The sequence below is a fragment of the Muscardinus avellanarius genome (genome assembly GCF_963383645.1).
Source record: "Muscardinus avellanarius genome assembly, chromosome: 18".
Classification (NCBI taxonomy): Eukaryota; Metazoa; Chordata; class Mammalia; order Rodentia; family Gliridae; genus Muscardinus; species Muscardinus avellanarius.
The window spans coordinates 27,712,889-27,738,506 of NC_137804.1; the positions used below are offsets into that span (position 1 = coordinate 27,712,889).

General features: G+C 38.1%; 1 protein-coding gene across 1 annotated transcript in view; it reads right to left on the minus strand.

Moving 5' to 3' along the window:
* CACNA2D3 (calcium voltage-gated channel auxiliary subunit alpha2delta 3) overlaps positions 1-25,618 on the minus strand; it is a gene marked incomplete at both ends in the record, with an annotated part of 933,053 nt that overhangs the window by 49,492 nt on the left and 857,943 nt on the right. The window contains one exon of the mRNA XM_080715370.1: positions 20,311-20,422. Within this exon, the coding sequence (XP_080571496.1) occupies positions 20,311-20,422 (112 nt within the window). The remainder of the gene's footprint in view (positions 1-20,310; positions 20,423-25,618) is intronic.

Here is a 25,618-nt window from a genome sequence, read left to right on the forward strand (position 1 = left end):
TATCTGTTCTTTGTAAACATTAATTATATCTATCCTCAAAAATAGGTGATGGGGAAAGAAATTCTAAAAGTAATAAAGCCAGGTATGTAATCTCAGTAGTTGGGAGGCTAAGAGGATTGCAGTTCTGAGACTAGCCTCAGCAACTTTGTGAGGCCTTTGAAAACTTAGCAAAACCCTATTTCAGAATTTTTTTTTTTTATAAAGGCTAGATTTAAGCCGGTCGTGGTGGCACATGCTTGTAATCCTGTGCTTGGGAGGCGGAGACAGGAGGATCGCGCAGGTTCGAAGTCAGCCGTGCTGGCTTATGAGACCCTGTTTCCAAAAATAAAATAGGTCTGGGAGTGTAGCCTGGAGGTAGAAGGGCTTCCAGGAACCCCAGTACCACCAAAAAAAAAAAAAAAGGCTAGATTTATATCTCAGAGGTAGACTGCCCCTGGGTCTAATCCGCACTACAAGAAAGAAAGAAAGAAAGAAAGAAAGAAAGAAAGAAAGAAAGAAAGAAAGAAAGAAAGAAAACAATGTTAGTGTCTGCACTATGTAACTACTTGGGGACATATCTTAACAAAGACATCTAAAAATTGATACTAGAAGGAATCATTGGATAGACACACAGAAGACAAATGGCCAACAAATATCTGAAAAAACGTTCAATACCATTAGCAATCAGGGAACTGCAAATCAAAACTACACTGAGATTTCACCTAACCACAGTTTTAATGGCAATCATCAAGAATACAAATACTACTAAATGCTGGAAAGGATATGAGGGAATAAGAACTATTATATACTGTTGGTGGGAGTATATATTGGTATAACCACTATGGAGATCATTATGGGGGTTCCTCAAAAGACTAGACATGGAACTATCACATGACCAAGCCATATTATTTCTTGGTATCTCTACAAAAATTGAAGTCAGAATACCATAAAAAGCATGCATATTGATATTTATAGCAGTGCAATTCATAATAGCTAAATTATGGAACCAACCTAGGTGTCTATCAAGAGATGAATGGATTAAGAGAATGTGGTAGGGGATCAGGGTGGAATGCACCAGGACACACACCAAGTGATGTGTACATGCATGTTTGTGTAATTTAGAGCCTCACTATGATGTAGAATAATAAAACAATAAAAGTAGAATAAAACTAGTAAATTCAAACAACTGTGTGCTTATTTTTTAATTGGTTGCAAAAATATTTTAAGGCAAATAACTTAAGAGTCAAGTTTTTATGAAGGGCATGCTATCAAACAGTATTTATAATATAATTCTATTTCTTGGAAATAAAAGCTCAGAAAACACAAACAGAAGCTACATCAAAATGTTACCAATAGTTTTACCTGTGGATGATGAGGCTGTAACTAGTAATTTACCAAGGCCAGGACCTTTGTGATGAGAAAATAATTATAATGAGCTGTTTTGATGCAATGTGTAGGAAAAGGCTTAATGTTCTTACTGCATAAGCTCTATGAAATGTCTAGCTCCTTCAAAGAAAAGATTACAAATATAAGACTCATAAACCTCAGGGGGCAAGAGAAAGACAAAATAAGAGTGAACACAGAAAGGTAACTATAAATGAACTAAACACATGACCCAGCTGGGCGTGGTGGCACACACATGTAATCCCAGCATTCGGGAGGCCGAGACCAGAGAATCGCGGTTCTGAGACAGCCTCAGCTACTTACAGAGGGCCTTTTGCAACTCAGTGAGACCCTATTTCAAATATAAAAAAAGACTAAAAAAAGAGGGTTGGGGGTATAATGCCCCTGGGTTCCTTCCCCAATACTGAAAACAAAAAACCCATATTCAACTTTGGTCATAAGATTAAGACAGTGATACTCCATTTCTACCTGTCAGATTGGCATCGAGAAAAATTAACACACGGTGTTGCTTCAACAAGACAGCCTAAAGGAGGAGAAAGGAGGGGGGAAGAGGAAGAGGAAAATCTCTAAAGCGCATAATGTACTTAAACATATAGAAGTCAACCACTAAGCCAAGCAAGGGAAGGAGGAATGGGGAGGGAATGGGGTGAGAATTGGGTAGGAGTTAAATCAGTGATGTGTACATGGATGTACACACAAGTTTTTTTTTTTTTACCTCAATATGATGTATGAATATAATACACCAATAAAGAATTTTAAAAAACCACAAAAGAATATAACAAACACATGTTCTCATAAATTGGTAAAAGTGCAAACTGATTAAACATCTCCAGAGTACATTTTTTTCAGGATCTATCAAAATTACAAACATGCATACCCTTTGACCCATCAATTCTTCTGGGTATTTGTCATGTGTATATATAAATAATATATTACAGGAGCATATTGTTTTTTACTTTGTTGCAAGTAGCCAATATTTTCTAATAATCCCCAAATCCAATTCGGGTTAGGTGAAAACTTCTCCCCTAAATGGAATTCCAAGCAATTGCTAAAACAAACAGATCTATATAATGACTTGATAGTTTCAGATAGAGCAGATGAAATGCAAAAGAGCATTCCTATAGAAAGCCATTTTAAAGTAAGCAAGAGAGGTTAAGTGTATAATGGGCCTCTGTGCTTGTATTTGCACCAGCTGCCCTAGAGGGATACACTGGGACCTGAAAGCAGGAGCCGCTCCCCTAGGGAGGAGACTCAGAGCATCATGGGTGGGGTAGTTTTAATCATCATTGCATATCCTTATATGCCATTTTAATTATTTACCTTGATTTTGTATCCTACTTTGTATAAATATTTATTTATGCATTCAGTTAACAGTTGCTTTAAGATGATCAGCTGCACAGAAGAAGCAATGGGATTCCCAAAGGACAGGCTGGACATTGAGTTTTTGCATGGCATCATCAGGTTTCCATCCCCTAGGACCTTAGGGTTGCCCCTTCTCTTCTCTGGATCCCTTCATCTGTTCCTTAAAAAACATAAAGTTCCCTTTCTGTTCTTAAGGATCTGAGCTTTTACTTGTTTTCAAAACATACTTGTTTTTAAATGTCACAGGTATCTCGGCTGCTAGAATTACACAGAGCCTCGCTCTACCCCAGTCCCTGGTGCTCACACTTCACAAGGTTGATTTTTCAGGAAAGCCTTGCCTCAATCAATAATTTTCTGAATATTACTTTACCTTTATCTTAAGTAAAGCACGAGAAATACAGGCATTAACATGACATGCCTCTATCATCAGTGATTTTGGTATAAGATCTCTTAGTTTGGGAATACCAGTTAAATGCCAGACTTTTTATATAATGATGCCTTGTGATGTCCATATTAATTCCCCATATGCACTTTCTTTTATTTTTATAATTATTTATTTATTTACGAGGATTCTGGGGATTGCACTCATGGCATTCTACCTTCAAGCTACACCCCCAGTTCTATTTCTTTGTTTTGTTTTGTTTTGTTTTGTTTTGAAGCAAGGTCTCAACGAGAGTCTTGCTACATTGCTGAGGCTGGCCTGGAACCTCCTGGCTCAGCCTCCAAAGTACTGGGATCATAGGTATGCACCACTAGGCCTGACCCCTTTACGCACTTTAGCTGCTTCATTTTACAGATGAGCAGAGACATTAAGGTGTTAGTAAGCACTTGTTGACAAAGGTTGCCCAATTAGGAAGTGACAGTATGAGGAACTCTATTCCAGGTTTTCCTCACACCAAGGAAAGTGATTTTTACTGTTATTATCTGCTATCTCCCCTGGTTTGATGGAGAAGGAAGACAGAGAAATATTTAAATAGTAATGTGGTAAGTGCTTTGAGATAACCCCCAGGTATGTCTAACGAAGCTTTCCAGAAAACTGGCACCCAGGAAGAGTATGGTTCTTGTCCAATGGGGTATCTGTCGATTTTGTCCCATGGAGTAAGTAAGTCACAGAAGTGTCAGTATCCAGGGCAAACCCTAATGTTGAGATCAACTCAACCCAACAAGTAACTACATAGATGACTACGCACCTTGACAAAGAGGCATTCACCTAAATTTAAACAGAAATTCTCTGCCAACCTTCTGGGTCAGGAAGACTCCAGCACTAGCTCTGTAAGAAACTTAACTTCTTTGAGCTTCAAATAAAAAAAAAAAAAAATGCGGAAATGGACACAAACTTCCCAGCAGAAAATAGGCATTCAGTAAATAGTAATCACTTGTGAATTCTCACAGTGGCTTTGATCTACAGAAATAACCCAGGATAGCAGGGACAATCTATTTCAGTAGAAATGGAGCAGTCAGGTGTAGTGATACACGCCTATAATTCCAGTACTTGGGAAGCTAAAACAGTAGGATTGTAGGTTCGAGGACAGCTTTTGCAACTGAGAGGCTCTCAGCAACCTAGCAAGATCTTGTTCCAAACCAAAAAATAAAATAAGGGCTGGTGGTATAGCTTGGAGGTAGAATGCCCCTGGGAAGCAGGAGGTAGAGGAGGAAGGGGAGGAGGAGGAAGAGGAGGAGGAGGAGGAGGAGGAGGAGGAGGAGGAGGAAGAGGAGGAGGAAGATAAGAAGAAGAAGAAGGAGAAGGAGAAGGAGAAGGAGAAGGAGAAGGAGAAGGAGAAGGAGAAGAAGGAGTGTCAGCAGCAACAGTAGTAGTAATGGGGCCATCCCTGGAACATAAACTTGGTGTTATAAAATCAGTGTAGCAGTATTTTGTTTGGGAACCATCTGATACATGATTCTATCCTGGTAATCTCTCCCACGTCCTTTTGCCTGTTATTTTCTATACGTTAATTATTATGAATCATGGATGAGTTTGACCTTCACCTAGTGCACTCTCCACCCATTTTGTTTCCAAATGCATTTGATCACGACCCAGTGGCTGATGTGTTTTCTAAGGTTCTTGGACTACAGCTTCCTAGGCAGGAAACAGGCATTGCAAATGATGCCTATCCTTCATGCCTGGGTATCAAGATATCTTCTTGTAAAAAATCAGAAGAGAAACTCAAAAAGGGAGTAGAGGTCGCTTGGAAGAAAAAGAAAATATTTCAAGTTCCAAAGGAAAGCTGATTACTAAAAACTAAATTCCCTTCCTGAGTATACAGAATTCCCCTGAAAAAGTGGTTTGTGTCTAGAAATTGTGCATCCATGTTCAATATGCTGGATTTCAAGCAGCATTTCTGCTTTGATCCTTTGAGCTCCTTTAATACATCAGATGGGTTTTTAATGCCCACAGGAATATATAAACTCTTTCCAAGCTAAACACATGGAGGGCAAGCTGGAGAGTTCATAAACACACATCTATAGGGTCTTGGCAACTTGCTAAGCCATTTCAGGTGCAGTATTGGGCAGACGCGGGGGGAACACAGACTGCTCTTTGAGGTGGGGATGGCAGGAGTCATGGCACAAACCACCAGGACGGAGACAATACACCGCAGAAACACAGCTCTCAAACGTCAATGGTGTGGATACAGCTCCGTGCGCCTCCATTCCACATGCAAATAAACATTCTAAAAATATTCCTTGGCTCTGCTGGTCTCCTACCCTCCGGCATGGAAGAGGAAAGCCTCACTGTGTTATAAACCCAGCCAAATGTACATGTGCTCCACCCCGCTTTCCCACACATTAAAAAATGTACAAATGGGAAATTGTTTGTGAAGCTAATTCATGTCAGGTAGAGACCTGCCTAGTCATTACAGACATGCGCCCCTCTCTTATTTTGCATCATTGACTCCAGGGAGGGAAAACAGTAATTTACGATGTTTCCTGTACAAAACATCTCCAAACATTGCTTATCAAAGAGCAGGTAAAGATAGCAACACCTACACAACAACGCCTGTACTATCTGGATCCCCAAAGTTGTAATCATCAGGAAAGAAGGCACTTGTTTTCCTCTGAGTGTTGGAAAAAGAGAATCTGTGAAGCCCCGTGGCCAGTAACATGCTTCACTGAAATGAGATTCAGAGGGATTGGTGTGAAGATCAACCAGAGCTTTCCATCCTAAGTTTTAGAATACCTTTGGACGGCATTTTCATCTTACGGTTTTATTTCAACAATTCAAAAGTAAGTTCTCGAGATAAGCATTTACCTCCTCCTCTTCTTTTCTTGAGTTGAAAGCCAAGGTGTTTTTATCAAACACCAACATACAACACTAATTAGACTGTTCATCACAGGAGCTAGCATTCGACTTATTGAAACTTGGCACCCCTCCCATAATAGAAGGCTGCCCTTTAGTAGGACTGTGTGGCGTGGATTCAATATTATCTGCCACACTGTTGAAAACCTTTTGAATTTGATAGTGTCATGTTTTAGAGATTTTGTGATGAAAAGACATTATTACTAGGATCCCAAAGTAGAGCTTCCCATGTTTCTGAGATGCAGGACAGGAGGAAGAGGCAGGGGAGACTGCTTTTCATCACTGCCCCTTGGGTGCAACAGTGTAAAATTCAGAGAGAGGAACTATCTTGACTTGAGCAATCCCCTGCTCTGCACCTTACCGCCCCACACCTTAAGACAATAAGAGTCAGAAGGGGAAAGACATGGATAGCCCTCAGTCCCCACAAGGAAGAGTTTGGGCATTGGTGTCATTTTCCCTGTGGAGTGGAAAGATGACTTATTTATAAATTAAAGTCAGCTTGTGATTTACTTATTTTAAACAAGATTCCATATAGTAGTTTGGCAAGTATCTAGAAAGCAGGAGATACAAAACTATTTCAACTAACTAGTGTATGCTTGCAAATGAAGTAGTTAAAACTGTCCGGCCCTACCACCTACAAATTACATTGTTCATGATGCTAATGTACTCCCACAGGCAATGCTGGAATCTGATTTGAGTCATCAAGTATCTGATCACCATTGAACATGCACAGTCTCAAATTCAGAATTCTGAAGTTTTTTTTTTTTTTTTTTTTTTTTTTTTTTTGAGAACCAAGAGCTCAAGTAGACCCAGGAAGGGGCAAAAATCCAAGAGCTACTTTATTTAGGACAGTCTGGGAGCAAAAGCCTCACCATCTACTTTTCTTGGTTGAAACCGAGTTTTATATTTTGGGCTGAGAAATCTGGAAGAGAAACCTGAATGAGTTCTGTGGTCTTCCAGCCTCTGTGTTAACTCAGATGTGCTGGCACATTGAGTTCTATAAAATTATATCCCCTATTTATAGAACCTTTGCTCTGTGCTAGGTGCTGTGCTAAGTATGAGGATTGTATATGTTCTTTTTTTAAAACTCATACAAAGATCCTAAGAGAAACATAAGATCCTAAGAGAAACACATTATTATGGAGATGAGGAAACTGAGGCCCGGCACAGTTAGATAACTGGTATCTTTGCATTTTAAGTGCTGGCCCAGCCCAGTCCCGCAGCCCATTCTCTCAGCCTTTATTCCAGAAAAACACCAGGTCCCAATTGTGCAATGAGCCTCTTTTACAGGTGTTTTCCAAGAGGCATGCTCAGCAGAAACACCTGCGGGGCTCTTCCTGAGGAGAGAGGACTTGCAGCATATAGCCCACCCAATGTGAAACCTCAACAAGGAAATTGGAATCCTTTTTGGGTAAACAGAATCCCCACAAGACATGTCAACACAGCTTCCAGACTAATTTCTTCCTTTCAGTTTGGCCCCTTGAAAGGTGCGTGGGGAGAAGCAAAGAGAGAAGCATAGCCATAGTTTGGGGCGTCCGGGAAGATGAGCAAAGCTTGAACACAAATCCCAAAGTGAAACCCATGGTAACAGTTTTCATGAGAAGTGATGAGTGATACTACAAAAATAAACAAACAAAAAGCCACGAAGCATTAACTAAAAAAAAAAAAAAGGAAAACAAAAAACTAATTTCCTTCAGAAATTAATAGCTTGTCAGCACTGCAATGGGACGAGTGTTCTAAAGCTCTGGGCGTGAAAATGTTACATGTGCTGAAAATTGTATTTCTGATTAGCTGCTTTGAATGGGCCATAGGTATTTGACTTTGCAATTGATTCATCTCCTAAGAAACTTATGTGGATCCCTTTCTCAGCAAAGCAGGGAGGGGAGAGTTTATCAAGAGGTAAAGAAACATACTGGGAAATAGGAAAACATTACATTCGTTTCAGACATCCACTTTTGCAAACTTGTTGACAGTCACAAATGCTCAGAAAATAAGGGCTGAGTTGTTTTCGATCGCAGTTTGAATAACAGATTAATTTAATAATCAGTGGGGTATTGAATGACAAAAATTATTGGGTAGAGCAGCCAAACCACCAACCCTAATGACATTCTTATGTAAATTCTTATTTTCTTTTAGGCTCCTGCATTCTTAATAAACCCTGTATTTTTGAAAATCCCTCTTAAGATATCACATACTGTCCTTCTATGCTATAATATATATCTGTCTCTGCTATAGACAGATGAATGTCCACTTTTGGAGTTGCCAATTTGAAGGTTTCTATTTAGAGCAACTGAGTCACCATGAGATGTATTTTCCACAGAAAACCATTTATTGATTCTAGAAACAGAACCCAGACATGTAGTTAGAAGCAACCAATCTTCAAAGATGGGCGAAGACCCCAAAAGTCTCTTACTATAGGGCTAGAACCACCTGACATGGCTTCCTGAGATCTGGAAAAATGTTTAGACACCATGGTGATCCACTCTCTGCCATGATGGGCAGATTGTTAGTCACTGTCCAAGTGCAAATGGCCACTGGAGCACATTCTCTTGGGAAGTGTACCATTGGGATCACTGCCCTACATTTTGCCATTGCTTGTGGAAGAATAATCGCTGCTTGAAGCCTGGTTTGTAATGGACAGAGTTTTGTATGTTCCATTGCGGAAGGCGAGATGTTTTTCTATGAAAAAGATCTTAGTGCGTAATTTCTCAAATACTATAATTTTCACCAAACTCAATTTCCAGCTCAGTACTGGCCAAATGCTGTAGCATTGTGGCATTTCTGAATGTAATTACTCTTGACCTGAAGTTACCTACAAAATTGATCGCAAATCAATCATTGTCTTAGAAACCTAGACCTGAAAAATCTCATACTTTTCAGGCCAAAGCTGTTACATTTTTACATTAACTAGACACAAAATGCATGGACTCATTTGATTGTCTGGTTGCCACCAATCACACTGGCTACTGGACTGAACTATTTGTGGCGCATCCATAAAGGAAAGATAACAAAATCAAATAACATAGTTTTCCTTCTTAACACTTTGCATTCCAGAAATGCAAACCTCACACAAAATGTGAAATGAATCTGATAAATATTCAGATATATATTCTTTAAAAAATACTTTTTATTGAGCTGGGCGTGGTGGTACACACTTTAATCCAAGCATTTGGGAGGCTGAGCCCTGAGGATCACGATTCTTGGCCAGCCTCAGCTACTTAGTGAGGCTCTTCACAAGTTAGTAAGACCCTCTTTCAAAGTAAAGAATAAAGCCGAGGTACCTGGATCTGTTTTGGTTCCTGGTACTGTTGGTGGGAATGCAAACTAGTTCAACCACTATGGAGATCTGTGTGGAGATTCCTAAGAAAGGTGGGAATAGATCCACCATATGATCCGGCTATACCACTCCTGGGTATCTTTCCAAAGGGGTTGAATTCAGAGAAATACAGCAACATATGCATACCCATGTTCATAGCAGCACAATTTGTAATAGCCAAAATATGGAACCAACCCAGACCACTATCAACAGATGAATGGATAGCAAAACTGTGGGAAATACACACAATGGAATTCTATTCAGCCATAAAGAAGAACAAAATTATATCATTTGCAAGAAGATGGAAAGCCCTGGAGAACATCATGTTAAGTGAGATCAGCCAAGCACAGAAGGAGAAGGTACATGTTTCCTCTAATATGCCCAAACTAGAAAACACAAAGGATACCAGTGGGACTCCAGGTAATGGAGGGGAAATACCAGCAAAGTTTGCATGGAAAGATAGGAGAGGAGGAAGGCTGATCTTGATTAATGAGGGTCTACATCTGAACATGCGTAAAATTATGAATAAGACATGGTAACCTGGACAACCATTGGTGGGAGGGGGGAAGGGAAAACGGGGGCAGGGGGAGAGGGCACCAAATATAGTTTAAATGTATACTATTTATGTTCAATAAAAAAATTGTTTAAAAAAAAGTAAAGAATAAAAAAAATAGGACAGGGGGTGTAGCTCAGAGGTTGAATGCACCTGGGTTCCATCCCCAGACCCACAAGAACAAGTATGTTATTGGTACATTTTAACTATACATTAGAGTGAGGTTCAGAATGATAGAAATACACATGCTCACATGGCAAACGCCTGTTCCACCCCTTTCTCTTTCCTGTACATATTACTTAGACTGAGATAATTTTGTATATATGCATTGCATTATTTGAACTGTCTACTTCATCAAGTTTCATTTCCCCCTCCTTCCATCATTCCAAAGAAATATATATTCTTTTATTTTTTTTCTGGTGGCACTGGGGACTGAATCCAGAGGCATTCTACCTCTGAGCTACACTCCTAGCCCTTTTTATTTTTTGTCTTGAAACAGGGTCTTGCCAGATTGCTGAGAGTCACTACATCGCTGAGACTGTCCTTGAACCTGTGATCCTCCTGTCTCAGTTTCCCAAATACTAGGATTACAGGCTTGTGCCACCATGTCTGGCTCACTCAATTCTTCACAGGCATGTTGAGACTATTTTTACTTTGTGTAAACATCATGCCATCGTTTTATAACAAAGATTCACAAAGATTTTTGGATTAGAAATAAAAAGTTATGAATTGGTTCTCATTTAACCAGGTACCAAGTACCTGCTGATTTCTTTTTTTCTTTTGAGGTACTGGGAATTGAACCCAGCGGTATTCTACATTCAAGCTACATTCCCAGCCCTATTTTTCTGGTTATATTGAAACAGGGTCTTACTAAGTTGTGGAAGACCTCACTAAGTAGTTGAGGCTGGCCACAAACCTGTGATCCTCCTGTCTCAGCCTCACAAGTACTGGGATTACCTGCTCATTCCGTGTCTCCTCTCTCATCTTTCCCCCACCCCTAATTCTATGTTCCAGCTCTCAGGAACTTCCAATAATACACTAGGTCTCTTCCCTCTTCAATGCTTTCCTTGCCTTGATGCCACAGCTGGTAGCTTTCCTTCTCCTGGTGGTCTTATATTATGTGTTACTTTTTCAGGGACTTTTCTCAGCCTCCCTGCAATGTTGTTCTTCTGCGTGTTCACATGTTAACCGTGGCACTAACCACAGAGCATTGAAACTGCATTCTTATTTGTCTGCGGACTCTACAAGAAAGACATGAGTCTCTCATGCATTGTTCTCCCCACAAAGTGGAGCCCAGTTTCTGGTATATATCAGACACTCAAGGAATATTTACCAAAATCCTGAGCTATCATGAAATTTGTTCCTAAAGTGCTATTTTATTTGAGGGATCAGTCCCTTAGAAATCTCCTTCAGGGTCATCTATATTCCTTATTAACTAAATTTTCATCTCACAAGTGAAAGATGCAAAACAGGCAAAAAAAAAAAGTCAACAATGTTAGAAAACAAGGAAGTGGGTTTGTATTTAGCAAGGGACAGGTGGGGGCTGCTGAGGAGTGCGGGCCAGTCTCTCACTTCCTAACCTGAGTGCTGGCTACACAGATGTGTTTGTACTGTGAAAGTTAACAAAACCCACAAACTATGCTTTGGACACTTTTCCGTCCATGTTATAACTTCTATCAAAAATTTACTAAACAAGAAATTAAAAGTAAGGTACAATGGTGCATGCCTGTAATCTCAGTACTTGAAAAACTGGGATGGGAGGAGCCCAGGTTTGAGACCAGTTTCAGCAATCTAACAAGACCCTCAGCAACACAGTGAGACCCTGCTCAAAATAAAACACAAAATATAATAAAGCTGGGGGTATAGCTGGGAGGTAGAATGCCCCTGGGTTCAATACTCAATACCAAAAGAAAAAAAAAGGAAAAGAGAAAAGGGAAAAATCACAAGTCTAAATTTCTCTACCACTCAGATCCCTGAGTCTTTTATTGTTCTCCATATGTAGAATTTAATTCAGCTGAGGGTAGTGGTCTCTAATAAAGCATTGAAGAGGAGTCAAGCATTAAAAGGAAAGTCCTTTAAAACTTCTTTCACCGCTGTCAGCAATCTGGCAGGTCTTCTTCAGCTCCAGAGTCTCCTGAGTCTCCAGGATCTGAAACAGACCAGGCACAAATGCTGGAAGCACTGTGAACCTCAACATTCTATCTGTCTCAGCCATCTTTATATTCCCTGAAGTGCCAGCAGTTTCTGGACCATTGCAGGAGTGCAATGATCTCTTTTTTTCTACTGAATGAAAGGCAGTCATTTATTCAGTTTGAAGTCTTTATGTCACTTTAATCAAACTAAATCTTTGGCTTCTAATTATGAGTCAGTAAGGGAAAATACTGCCTGTCCTAGCAATCCCCGATCTTACTGTAATGCATAACTGCATATCATTTGCTAAGTGACATTGGCTACCTCATTGTGTTTGTAGTTATGATGACTCAGGGTTTAGCATCTTTTTGGTCAAAAACAACCCCAGTCATTATAAAATCGACCATATCTACTTCACAAAACCACAGAGCTGTGAATTGTTGACAATCTTTAAGTCATACATGATCTGTGATCATCTGAAGTGTTGCTTTTTTTCTCTGGGGAATTGTCTCTGCTTGTATTCTCACTGCTGTGACCAAATAAGCTGACCACACAAGTTAGAGAAAGGAAGACTTATTTATTCACAGTTTTAGAGATTTTTGAGGTTCAGTTCATGTCAGGCCAGGTTTGTGGAGCTCAAGGACATGGCAGAATGAGGCAGAGAAAGTGAGAGAGCGAGGCTCTATTCTTACATCATTGAGGCCAGAAACAAGATAGCAAGCAAAGACATAACACAGTCCTTATGGTCATACCCCTATGGATGCACATCCCCAACAACACCCCATCTGCCTAGGTTACCACCCAGGATATCCATTATAATGGATTTATCTACATCATTTATTTCATCAAGATTACAACCCTCATGACTTAATTCTATCAACTCTGAACATGAATGTCCCCTCAGGGGACATTATTTAACTAACCGTAATAGGAATTCTGCCATAGAGAAATAATAATAGATTATAAAAAGGGAAATCTGCATTTCAAAAATGTTTTGAGAAGAAGTTAAAATCTATAAATACGTGGTATTTTGTGTCTCAGTTCATTTGGGCTGCTTTACAAAATACCTTAGATTAGGTAATTAATGAACAACAGAAACTGATTGCATATAGATCTGTTGCTGGGGGACTCCGTGATCAAGACACCAGCAGATTTGATGTCTAGAGTGGGCTTGCTTTGCAATTTAAAAATGGCACCTTCTGGTTATGTCTTCTTACAGTATAAGGCACAAACAGACTTCAAAATCCCTTCTAAAGGATCCATCTATTACTACTGTGACATTGGGGATTGGATTTGGACATGTGAATCTGAGGGAAGGACACAAACATTTTGAGCTTAGCATTATGCATGTATAAGTGCATGTATAAAATGGGCAACTTACTGAGGATTTCCTTTGTTTCCGGCACAAACCAAATTTTTCTCTAAATGAGCCTATTATTATCACCCCAATAACCTAGGGAAAAGCTGAGCTTCTGAAGGTTAAATTTCTCACCCATGGCCATACAGCAATAAACAAGTCAGGACTCACACTCAGAGCTATCTACTCCTGATTAAACCGCTATAATTCAGTGCTTTCTTATGGTGTCCCTAGAATGTTTCCAATCAGAGAAGTGAACGCTGACATGACAGACTGGCCAATTGGAAAGCCATCTGCTCTAAATGCTCGGACACACTGAGTGAAATAGTAAAATGAAACAAGCATGCTTAAATACAGGAATCCTTGTGAGAGAAAATACTAGAAGCCAGCATATGCATTCCCAGTTTAGGGTATAAAGGCTGATAACCTGGCATTTTTTGAGGCTATGAACAGGAAAAACAATATTGCCTGTGAGAAATCAAACTTTGAGCCTAAACGACATGCTGCTGAGGGAAAATATTTATGATAATTATATGGTGCAGAAACCCCTAAGTATAAAAATTACATAACAATTATTCCCAGGCAGTCAATACTAACTGGCTGCTGAGAAAAGACCAAACACAGATCTACTGTGAAGACAAACTCAAGCTCTAGTTTGTTTCTATAGACATAATAATTAATAGACATAATAATAAAGATCAGTCTATGGTTAAAAAAATTACAAATTATGTTACCAAATAATTACCATAAAATAAAGTACACAGATAAAATGCCGATCTGCACCCCCTCGATTTAAACTATGAGGATAATCTAAAAAAGCATTTAGAACTTACTAGAGAGCCTAAAAAGACTGTATAAAAATATGTATTATAATTTTTTTTGTTTGTGTATTTTTTTGGTACTTGGGATTGAACCCAAGTGTATTCTACCTCCAAGATACACCCCAGCCCTTTAAAAAAAATTAAGAACATGTCTAAGTTGCTAAGGGTCTTGCTAAGTTATTGAGGCTGGCCTTAAACCTGTAATCCTTTTGTCTCAGACTCCCAGGCACTGAGATTATAAGCCAGCACCACCACACACAACTAAAATTACACATATTTTTAAAAGATGTAAATAAAACTTTTAGGAAGAAAGTTATCCAAGTTAAAAATTCAATGGATTTTATACACAGTAGACCAGATGCAATAAAAATTAATGAAGTACAAGATGAGTTTAAAATATTATATAGAATGAAGCATATAAACAAATATAAATAAATTTAGAGCTAGAATCACTTCATTGAAACCTAGGAATATTACAGAGAGAAAGAACACTGGAAAAGTCATCAGAGAAGGAGAAAAAAAAACAGTGTACTCACAAAAAGTACAAAGCTAAGAGTTAGTAGACAATGGGATGACATCTGTAAAGTATTCTAAGTTATATTTAGTGGAGTTGAATAACCTCTGCCAAATACATAGCAAAATAAAGAGGGCACTTTAGACAAAGAAAGAGAGAACTCATCATTTCCAGATCATTATTGAAGAAACTTCTAGAGTATTATTGTAAAAAGTAATTTTTAGAGCAATCGTGAGTAAATAAACTGGTGGTAGTGGAGGTAAACATGCCATTTACAACATTCAGCGATAAGAGTGAATAAAAAAATTTCATCAAAGACACAGAACTAATATGTGAGAAAATATCATATGTCAGAGATGGAAGGTCATCCAAGCTAGAGGGTGTAAGTTTCTGTTTGCTCTGTAGAAGGGAAGCAATCCTAACCAACAGAAACATGTGAAAAAAAAAGAAAACTAACTACAAAAATAAGCTACTCTTGCATACTAGTAAGAAAAAAAAAGGGAGAAAACTCAATAAATCCAATAGAAAAACAAAAGAGAAGTGGGGAGGCAAAGAAAAAGCTGGGAAACAGAAACCATATAAAATGTTGGTGGAAATAAATATCAACTTATCAGCAAGCATAATATGTAGACTAAATCTAGCTGATGATAGAGCTAATGACGTTTCAGATCCAGCTATATCCTACTTACAAACAAAATCATAACGTGAAAATTACAAAGGAATAAGAAATGAAGGAATGAAGAAATACACCCGAAAAATGTTATAAAAAGAGTAACCATATCTATGCTGTAAACAAACAAAATAGATTTTAAGGCATAAGGGACTTTTTCATGTGTAAAGAGGGCAATGACATCGTGATAAAAGGACAGATTTATTCAGAAACTGTAATAGTCTTAACAGGGAAACTTCATAGTATTAACATAATCTTCAAAATATAAAAAGTAAAATAAATGACATAATGAAGCTGAAAAATTCCTAAGCCTGGTTAAGGTTCAAAGGTAGACCAGACCAGAAAAATGAAAGATAAAAGGTAGGTTTGAAACACAAATGTGTTTGAGTTAATGGATAAATACTGATCTCTGTAAACAGCTCTCACAGAACATAACTTGCTTTCAAAAACACATAGAAATGTACTAGAATAAAAAGCAAGTTTCACCAGGCATGGTGTCACAAACCTGTAATCCCTTACCTGGGAGGCTGAGAAAGGAAGCTAGTATGTTCAAGGTAAGAGAGTGCTAACTTAGTGAAACCCTGTTTCAAAATAGAAAAATAAAATAAAATAGGGTTGGTAAGTAGCTCAGAAGTAGAATACCCCTGAGTTCAAATCTCCAGTACCATACACACATAAAAATTAAATTAAAAAGCAAGTCTCTACACATATGAAAAATAAAAATTAAACAAAAATATGATATTTAGGGCATAATATTTAATTAAACATCAATGATTTTTTAAAGAAATATAGCCTTGCCAGTTGTGGTGGCACATACCCATAATACCATCTGCTCAGGAGGCTGAATCAGGAGGAATGTAAGTTCAAAGAAGCCTAAGCAACTTAGTGAGACCCTGTCTCACAATAAAATAAAAAGGGCTGGGGGTATAGTTCCATGAGTTCAAAGCATCTCTGGGTTAAAGCCTCAGTTTCAGAAAAAAAATAAAGCCTCAAATCCCATATATTAGGAAACTTAATCACTATTTAAACATTTACAGATTTAAAAAATGGAGAAAAATTAGAACAGTGTTAGAGCTAAGAACAGATGCCTATATATTAAATTGATGAACACAGACAGGAATGAAGAAAGATCTACACAGACACATAGAAAACTAAACATCAAACAAAATATTTCAAGAAAAAAAGCAAACTCTAAACATAGAAGAAAGACAAAACAAACATATCTGGCATTCTTGAGAGGGAGAGTGGGAGGAAGGCTAGAAAACAGAAATGATGAAAAAATTTCAAATTTAAAAGAGGCTATATATTTTCTCAAAAAAGCTAGAATAAAGGAATTTGAGTGTTTTCAACATGAATAAATTATAAATATTTGAGGAGCTGGACACGTTTATCTTAATTTGAGCATTAAACAATATAATCATGCATCGAAACATCATATGGTATGCCATAAATATGTACAGTTTTGTGTATTATATACACTTAAAAAAAGAAAAGGAAGCCGGGTGTGGTGGTGCACGCTTGTAATCCCTGCGCTTGGGAGGCAGAGACAGGAGGATCGCGCAGGTTCGAAGCCAGCTGCGCGCGCTGGCTTAGGAGACCCTGTTTCCAAATATAAAATGTAAAAAGAGGTCTGGGAGTGTAGCCCGTAGGTAGAAGGGCTTCCAGGAACCCCAGTACCACCAAAAAAAAAAAAAGAAGAAGAAAAAAAAAGAAAAGGAAGAAGAGGTAAAACCACAAATATGGTAGCATCTAAAATCAAAAGAAAACACTAGTTAAATGCACTATTTAGATGCATAAACTTGAAAAGGGAGATGAAATAGGCAATCTACTAAGAAATGTCATTACCAAGACCATTTGAAAAAGAAGGTCAATCTAAAGATATCTCATCAAAAATAAATAAATGTAATAGCTGCAAATTTATACACACACCCAAATCCCATCAGTCATAAGTAGTTTTTATGGGTTTTACTAAACCCAAAAGAAACAGATACTCTGTCTTACAAGAAATAATGCAGATGGCAAGCAAGAGTAAGGGAAATTCTCCAAGTAATTTTGCAACAATGAAAAGACTTTAACAGCAAAGCCAAACGATAGTACAGAAAAGAAAATCCATAGGCACTCTCCTTTTGGATCATAGGTACAAAAGTCCATGGTACAATATGATCAAAACAAATTTAGCAATATATGCATGCCCCTTTTTTTCAAGCATCAAAACAATGACAGTTTTGTTCTGAGAAAGCAAATATATTTTTACATTAGGGAACCTACCTACTTCTAGAGGCACTTACAGCACATGTGTACATGGGTTTATGCATGTACCCCCCACACACATATGTTCTGAGAAAGGTATCACCATGTGATTTCATTGTTGTGTAAACATCATATACTTTAAGATGGTTATGACATCACCAGGCAATACAAATTTAAGAAGTCACCACTGTATAGGTCTATCATAGACCAAAATTATGTATGTGGCACATAAACATATATGTGTGTGTGTGTGTGTGTGTGTGTGTGTGATATGTGTGTGCGCATGTGTGTATCTAATATCCATTTTAATTGTGAAATGAACATATTATTTTTCAACATTTCATGATGAAAATTTAAAAATATTATATCAATGCAACACAACACATGAAAAGTAAAAAAAGTTATTTTCATAATGAATATAAAAATTTTTGATAAAATTCAACAACCATTCAGGAATCAAGCAATAACCATAGCAACAAAAGCTCTGGCCGAAATTTTCATTAATCTAATATACAATTAACTACCAAAACCCATAGCAATTCTGAAAATGGATAATAGCCATGGTTGTACAGATGGTTATACATTGTATACTTAAAAATTATTAAAGCTTACATTTTTATTATTTACACTTTATTATAAAAAAATAACTTTAAGAAACATCCTACCCAACATGAATTATCAGAAGAAATTCCTGTACATTCGGAATGAGTTATGGTTGCCTACTCTCACTGCTCCTATTCAACAATGTACTATAAGTCTAGTGTAATAAGACACAAAGTAATAATTAGGTATGGCAATTAGAAAGGAAACTGCCCAAATAAAATTACTATTATGTTAAAATTCCAAGAGAATCCATATTACTGACCCAACTATTGGATCAAAAGAGCACTTAGCTACCAGGCATGGTGGCCCATACTGGTAATCTCAGCACTTAGGAGGCTAAGACAAGAGGATCACAGGTTCGTGTCCAGCCTCAGCTACTTAGTGAGGCCTCCACAACGTAGTGAGAGCCTGTTCCAAAATAAAGAATAAAAAATAGGGCTAGAGGTTTAGCTCAGAGGTAGAATGCCCCTGGGTTCAATCCCCCGTATTGATAAAAAAAAAAAGAACACTTAGTAATTTGACTACAAGATATTCAATGGAGAGAAATTGGTGATGTTCTCAAAGTATTATATACTGTTCTCACTGTGTTATATAGTATTATAATAATATTACACATTAGGAAAACAATTTTAATATGTTAACTACTATAAGCTGTCTAGGTATAAACCTTATATGAATAAAATGATAAAAATACTAACAGTGATAGAAAAAGGAATATAAATAGAGATATATTTAGTTTATAAATGGGATGATCCAATATCATAAAAATAGCAATCATCTTCAATTTAGTCTATAACCTATAGCAGTTTTAGTAAAAGCTCTGGCAGAATTAATAGAAAACTGCAAGCTAATATGAAAGAGTAAAGAGTCTGGAATAATTAAGTATAGAAGAAGAATGAGGAACACATATGTGTTTTTCTGAATATTATATATTATATCATATATCATATTATAAAGCTACAGTAATAAAAAAGATATGATATTGACATAGGTATTGAGAAACCATAACATCTGGAAACAGACCTATATAAAGATGGAGCATAGGTACCATTACAAATTGGAGGAGAAATAAAGATGATTCAAAAAAGTGCAAGGTTAATAGAAAACTTGATAGCACAATCTTCACTTGATATACAGTACCAAAAAAAGAAGGAAAAAAAAAAAGGTGCAGGTCAACAGGCCAATGATATGAAAAAGAATCAAATCAGAACTCTACTTCATTATACACATACAAGTAAATTCCAAATGTGAAATACAACTCATTAAAATGTTCAGAATAAAAACATGAGAATATAATGATATTGGGGCAGAAAGGAATTTCTTACATAAGACATGAAATGTACAAATTGTAAAGAAAAAGAAGAATAAATTAGAATGTATTAATACAGAAGCACAGGAAACATTAAATTTATCCAGAGACATTCATAAGTAGAAATAGGAAGGGATAGGACAAAGCACAATATAAATAATGGTAAAGAAAGAGTACCTGAAACACAGAACAGCCAAATCATTAAGACCAGGTCATAACAGCAGTTCTCAATAGCAACTGCTCGGCAGGAATTTATGAGGCTGAAATCTCAAATGAGCACTAAAACTATTAAAATATCCTCAACCTCATTAGCAATCAGAAAAAAAAATGTGCCTTCAACCAATGAAATACTATGTTCATGGCAATGGATTTGTCCCAATCTCAGGACTCAGGCCTTCCATAAAGACACCTATGGACCTTATCAAAGAGCTGAAATTGCCAACTGTCAGTTGAGAACACACCAATTAGAACTTTCTCTAGCTATTGACAAACTGGACTAAAACTCTCCTATGTTCCAGGATGCCCTGTTACAAAGTCTGAATGTTTCCCAACCTCAAAAAGATCTAAAGGAACTAACTGACGTGCTCTTTCGAGCTGAGAGATATACCTCCTCACACAAGAGGGCAGCCATGCCTTCTGTCTCTCTGTTGTAACTGTATTTGCTAGTGTAGCTGGCCCATCCCAGAGAGGAGCTGCACAGGAGCAGGAAGGTGGAGGGGGGTAGAAGTAGAGCCGGGTATGGCTTACTTTGAGCAGTCTTCACAAGCTATGTTCCCAATGGTCTCCTTGATGGTACGCTCAGAGACAAATGCTGGATATTCAGTATCACAAGGCTCCAGGGTCTGTTTCAATTTCTGGGCTGTAAAAATGGGGGGGAAAGAAGATTAAAAATGCGATGCACAGACCTCGACATTGGCAGTGGAGGCTCACAGAAATGAGAAATGCCTTTCTGCTTCTGCTGTTCTGTGATTTTTCTAGACACAGCATAATGCATTATTTTCTAATTAGTCGAGTGATTTCATCTGCCAAGCAACCCTATAAGCTATAATTCCTCGAGCAGTTGTGTTGGCTTGATCGGCTATCATTTATGCATCATGAGAATTCCACTTTTTGGGACAACATCACTCGCTGGGGCTCTGACCTCAGACTCACTCAAAACTTAGCAACAACACATATGTATATCTGAATCAGTGTATAAAAATATAAGTTGTACCATATTACTGAGGGTGAGACAAAGGTCATGATACAATTGCATGGTTTTATTATAGAAAGAAAATTGAAATATGAAATAGTAAAATACGTAATGTCTTTGAAGCACAGCCCTGGATCGAATCCTAGTATTATGAAGTTCTCTGTCCAATAATAAACCCTGTCAGGTTTAAAGCACTAAATAACCCTAGTATGTGGATAAGCACATAAGAGGCCCTCTATAAAGGCTTGGTGGCTGATTGAATTATTTAGACAAATTATATTCAGTGGACAACACCCCAAATCTAAGTCTTTTATTTGCTAACTGGAAATAGAGTCCTTCTCTCAGAGGCTGATGTAGAAAGCAAATCAAACAAAGTGTGCTGAGTATTTAGTACAGCACTTAGAATGTAACAAGTGCTCAAGTGAATATCAGGTAATAATGACAGCAGCAGCAATAACAAAAACAACATAAGCATTCTAACAAGTCACTATGACATTAACACAATGTCAACAATGATGAGGGATACAGTGGCACAGTGGTTGAGGGTGAAGGTTCTTACTTAAGAGAAGATTGGAGAACAAATCCCCTGATGCTACTTTTGGCTAACCCTCAACACCTCGTCTGGGAAGAGGGTGCTAGTGGCATAAGTACTCTCCACCAGACATCTAGTCATCAGAACTTCCCTAATGGGTTTTGGTAGGTATATATAGAGAAAAATACATATTATTTACATTTACAATTCTAAAACTCAATAGGATTTAGCAAAGTGACATATGGAATATAATGTCTCATGTTATATTCCAAATACACCATTTGGATATTGTAGTCTGTCTACCTGGGATGCTGTGGCCTCTGAAAAACCATCAGTGTGAGTGCTTACAGAAGGACTGTTCATTAACACTCAGAAAGCTGTTGGCTGTCAGGAAACCATATTCTCACCATTCATATCCTTACACTGCTGTTTCTGATGGAGAGCCTTTTTCTTTGAGTTGTACTTAATTTGAGGAAATTTGGGGCAGGGGGTGGTTGAAGCTCAATGCAAGAAAAATTGTAATTTTTCTTATTTAAAGTGAAAATAAGTTGGACGTAGTAAAGCAAAAGCTTGTAATTCCAGTTTCTAGGAGGCTGAGACAGGAGGATCTCAAGCTCAAAGCCAGCCTCCTCAACATAGCAAGGCTCTCAGTAACTTAGTGAGACCCTGTTTCCAAATTAGAAATAAATTTTTAAAAATGGGCTGGGGGTATAGTTTGGAGGTAGAATGCCTCTGGGCTCAATCCCCAGCACCAAAAACAAAGTGAAAACAAACAATAACAAAACAATAACAACAAAAAGAAAATAACAAAAAGAAGTAGATTCTTACTCAGTTTCTTTAGTCAGCATGTGTGATTTTAGGAACTAGTCGTGGGCTTTCAGGGAAGATATTTATAGTAACCTCACAGGGTTGTTTTCATAAAATAAAGTATGCACTGCTCTTAACAGAGTAAGCATGCATACATTTTCACATATATGTGTATGCATACACATACTTGCATGCCTTTATGAAGCACCAGTCACTGGTGAGTCCTAGAATGTACATGCCAGAAGGTGGGTAAATTGTTTAGTAGCTAAGAGCACAAATTCTGGGGGATGTGAATTCCTGCTATTGCCACATGACATCAGGTGAGTTTTTTTAACTTTCTACACCTCAGTATAGAAAATGGGCAAACAAGCACCAAGTTCGTGTGGTTGAGAACCAAAGAACCAGTGCACACAGCTGGCACCCTGAGTGCTGCCCAAGTGTACGTTCTTACTGCTGAATGCTGTGCTCCGTCAAATCCTCCTACCTCCAATGCTTTTGAGGCATTCCTTTCTGGTTAGACGTTTCAAGCTGATGGGTGTCTCCCTGACTGCACTGATTGTAGGCGCTGGTAGCTGCTCCTCTCCAGAGGGCAACGAGTCCCAGACACTGTGCCCTTCTGTCCAGCGGTGCTAGCTCATCAGGAAGGGCCACCCAAGGCTTGCTGAATGCTCTTTCTCTTGAATGGTTCTAATTAATGAACACTAATGGTTCTCTTGAATGTTGTTTCTCAGTCAAATGCAATGGACAAATAAAATGTGAGCATCTCAGTCCTTGATAACAAATTGCCTGCCTTTAGATGGAAGGGAAGGTGGTCTTCCATGTCCCAGGCCCCCGTCATGGCACAGAGGGCACTTGGTGGGAACCTGGCTCTCTTCCCAGGTCTTTTTCAGAGCCTCTATTTGGTTGTTTGATACCAGAGAGTTTTACCAGTTTTTCTTTTCATTACTGTCTTTCACTTTCTCTTCTCTCAAACACAAGCTTTGTTATATCTGGAGATAACTTTTTCTTTTTTACACTTGATTCTCACAATTGATTCCTCTGTATGTCAAGTGGTTCTGATTTTTAATTTAGGAAGCGTCTTTTTTAATATATTTAAAATATTTGAATTTTAAAAATTGATTCCTTTAAAATGAAATAGAATCCAGACATGGTGGCACACACTTTTTAATCCCAGCATTTGGGGGACTGAGAAAAGAGGATCTCATCATGGACAGCCTCAGCTACTTAGTGAAGCCCTTTGCAACTCAGTGAGATCCTATAAAGAATGAAAAATAAGGCTGGAGGTATAGCTAGGAGGTAGAATGCCCCTGGGTTCCATACCCAGTACTGCAAAAAAAAAAAAAAAAAAAAAAAGGAAGAAGAAAATAAAATAAAAAGAAATAGAGATTAAGTACACAATAATATAGCTCATCAGTGGATAAGACACATGCAGGGAAGTGGCATTTACTAGCCTGATGACTATAATTAGAGCAGCTACATTTATCAGGAAGTCATACTGGCCTGTTCCGATTTATATGTATTAATTTTTAATAATAAAACATAACAAAATTAAAAAAGTAAACAATGAGGCAAGAGCAATTTTTATCTCTGCTTTCAAATAGTGAGCAGAGGCAAGAAGACTGGGATACAATATTGTCCAACTTTACCCAGTGAGCATGCATCAAAGTGAAAATGGAAACTTGTGCTGTATGGCCCCAGAACATCTATGTTTTGCTGTTTTGTGAAGTTAGGCCAATGAAAGAAAGCAAGAGGTCCTTGAGGCAGGCTGAGATAGGCAGCATACATGATTTATATACGCCTGATAATTTCACCATCTCTAATTCTAATTGTCTGGGCCCGGTTACAATGGAATGAGTCCAACACACTCAGTGGCAAGACTCTTTTGGCTCTGATCCTTTCTGGAGATTAAATTCTTTTTCCTTTGACAATTGTAGGGTACCGCGGCTGATGTGGCGATAAACTATTGAGTCTATTTGCAGCATGACTATAGATTGGCTGGAAGTCACTTGATGTTCTTTTTGAAAACAGGAAAATTGTCGCATAAATTACATGCCCACATGTAATTCAACATGAACCTTTCTTTGTCTTCAGTGCTATGGAAAATACCATATATGTACTTACCAGCCACTATTATTTATCTGTGGAATTTCAGCAATCTATTGAGTACTGTTTTAACTCTATGCATTCCAATCTCATGGTTTACAAATGTGCATGTTAGCAAGAGGCATGATGCTCAGCTAAGCTAGCAGTAGCTGAGACTCAGAAATCAGAAACAGAGCATGACTTATTCTAATTATCATTCACATTTATTTTTCAGTTCTAGGGATGGAACCTAGGGCCTCACGTCTGCTGGACAAGAGCTCAACGCTGAGCTACACCTTCAGAACCCCACTGTCACTTATGTAAGCAGCAAAGCACCAACAATTTTGCAGCAAATACTCACTAAGCACTTACTATATGCGGAACACTGTGCCATTCATAGGAATGAATCCTCATCACCACAGAAGAAACAAGGCTGATACTTCCTCATTCTGTGGATGAAGAAACTAAAGCTTTGAGAAAGCTGAAGTCACCATGACCTACTCTTCACAATGAGTCATCCAATGGAACCATCACACAATTGAATTTCTTTAATTTTCCCTTAGCAACAAATGTCCTTGATGAGATTAACTGACTTGGGTTCACAGTAATTATGTGCAGACAATTGGGAATGAATAAATTTGCTGCTTGAAAAGCCTTCCTCTTCTTTTGTCTCTGTGAATGCATCCCCATTCATAACCAGGTGCCAGCAGAGCTCCATTCTCTTTGTGCAACTTCACCAAAATGATACCTTTGTGATAATCAAGCAGAAATGGGTTTCCACAGTCCCCATCATTAAGGAAATGAAGCAGATAAACAGTATAATTATGGATTCCATTTTTAGCTAAGGCAAAGATGTATGTTTCAGTGCAGGGTCTTTATCTAGTGAGGGAATGGCAAATTTTGAATAAAGAAATCATGCAAGTCAATATTGTTAGGGTGCCTAAAACGCTCCCTCCCCTATATTGGTTTAACATTACTCTTTTCCCTCCTCCTCCTCCTCCTCCTCCTCCTCCTCCTCCTCCTCTTCCTCCTTCTCTTCCTCCTTCTCCTCCTCTTCTTGTTCTTTGTTGGCACTGGGGATTGAACCCAGGGGCATTCTATCTCTGAGATATATTCCCATTCCCATTCTTTTTTTCATTTGAAACAGGGTCTCACTAAGTTGCTGAGGGCCTTGCAAAGTTCTGAAGCTGGCCTTGAACCTGCGGCCCTCCTATATCAACCTTACAAGTACTGGGATTATAGGTGAGCACTCCCACATCTGGCTCATATTTACTCATAGTAAAATATTCCAATGACAGCAGCCCTGTGGGTGAATCAATGCACCTCCTTTTCATTTAAGTTTCTTCATCTATATTATAAAATAGACACAATCAATCATCCATACCCAGCAGAGCTGTGGGCCTGAATGAGACACTTCACATGCAGCACTCAGCTCAATACCT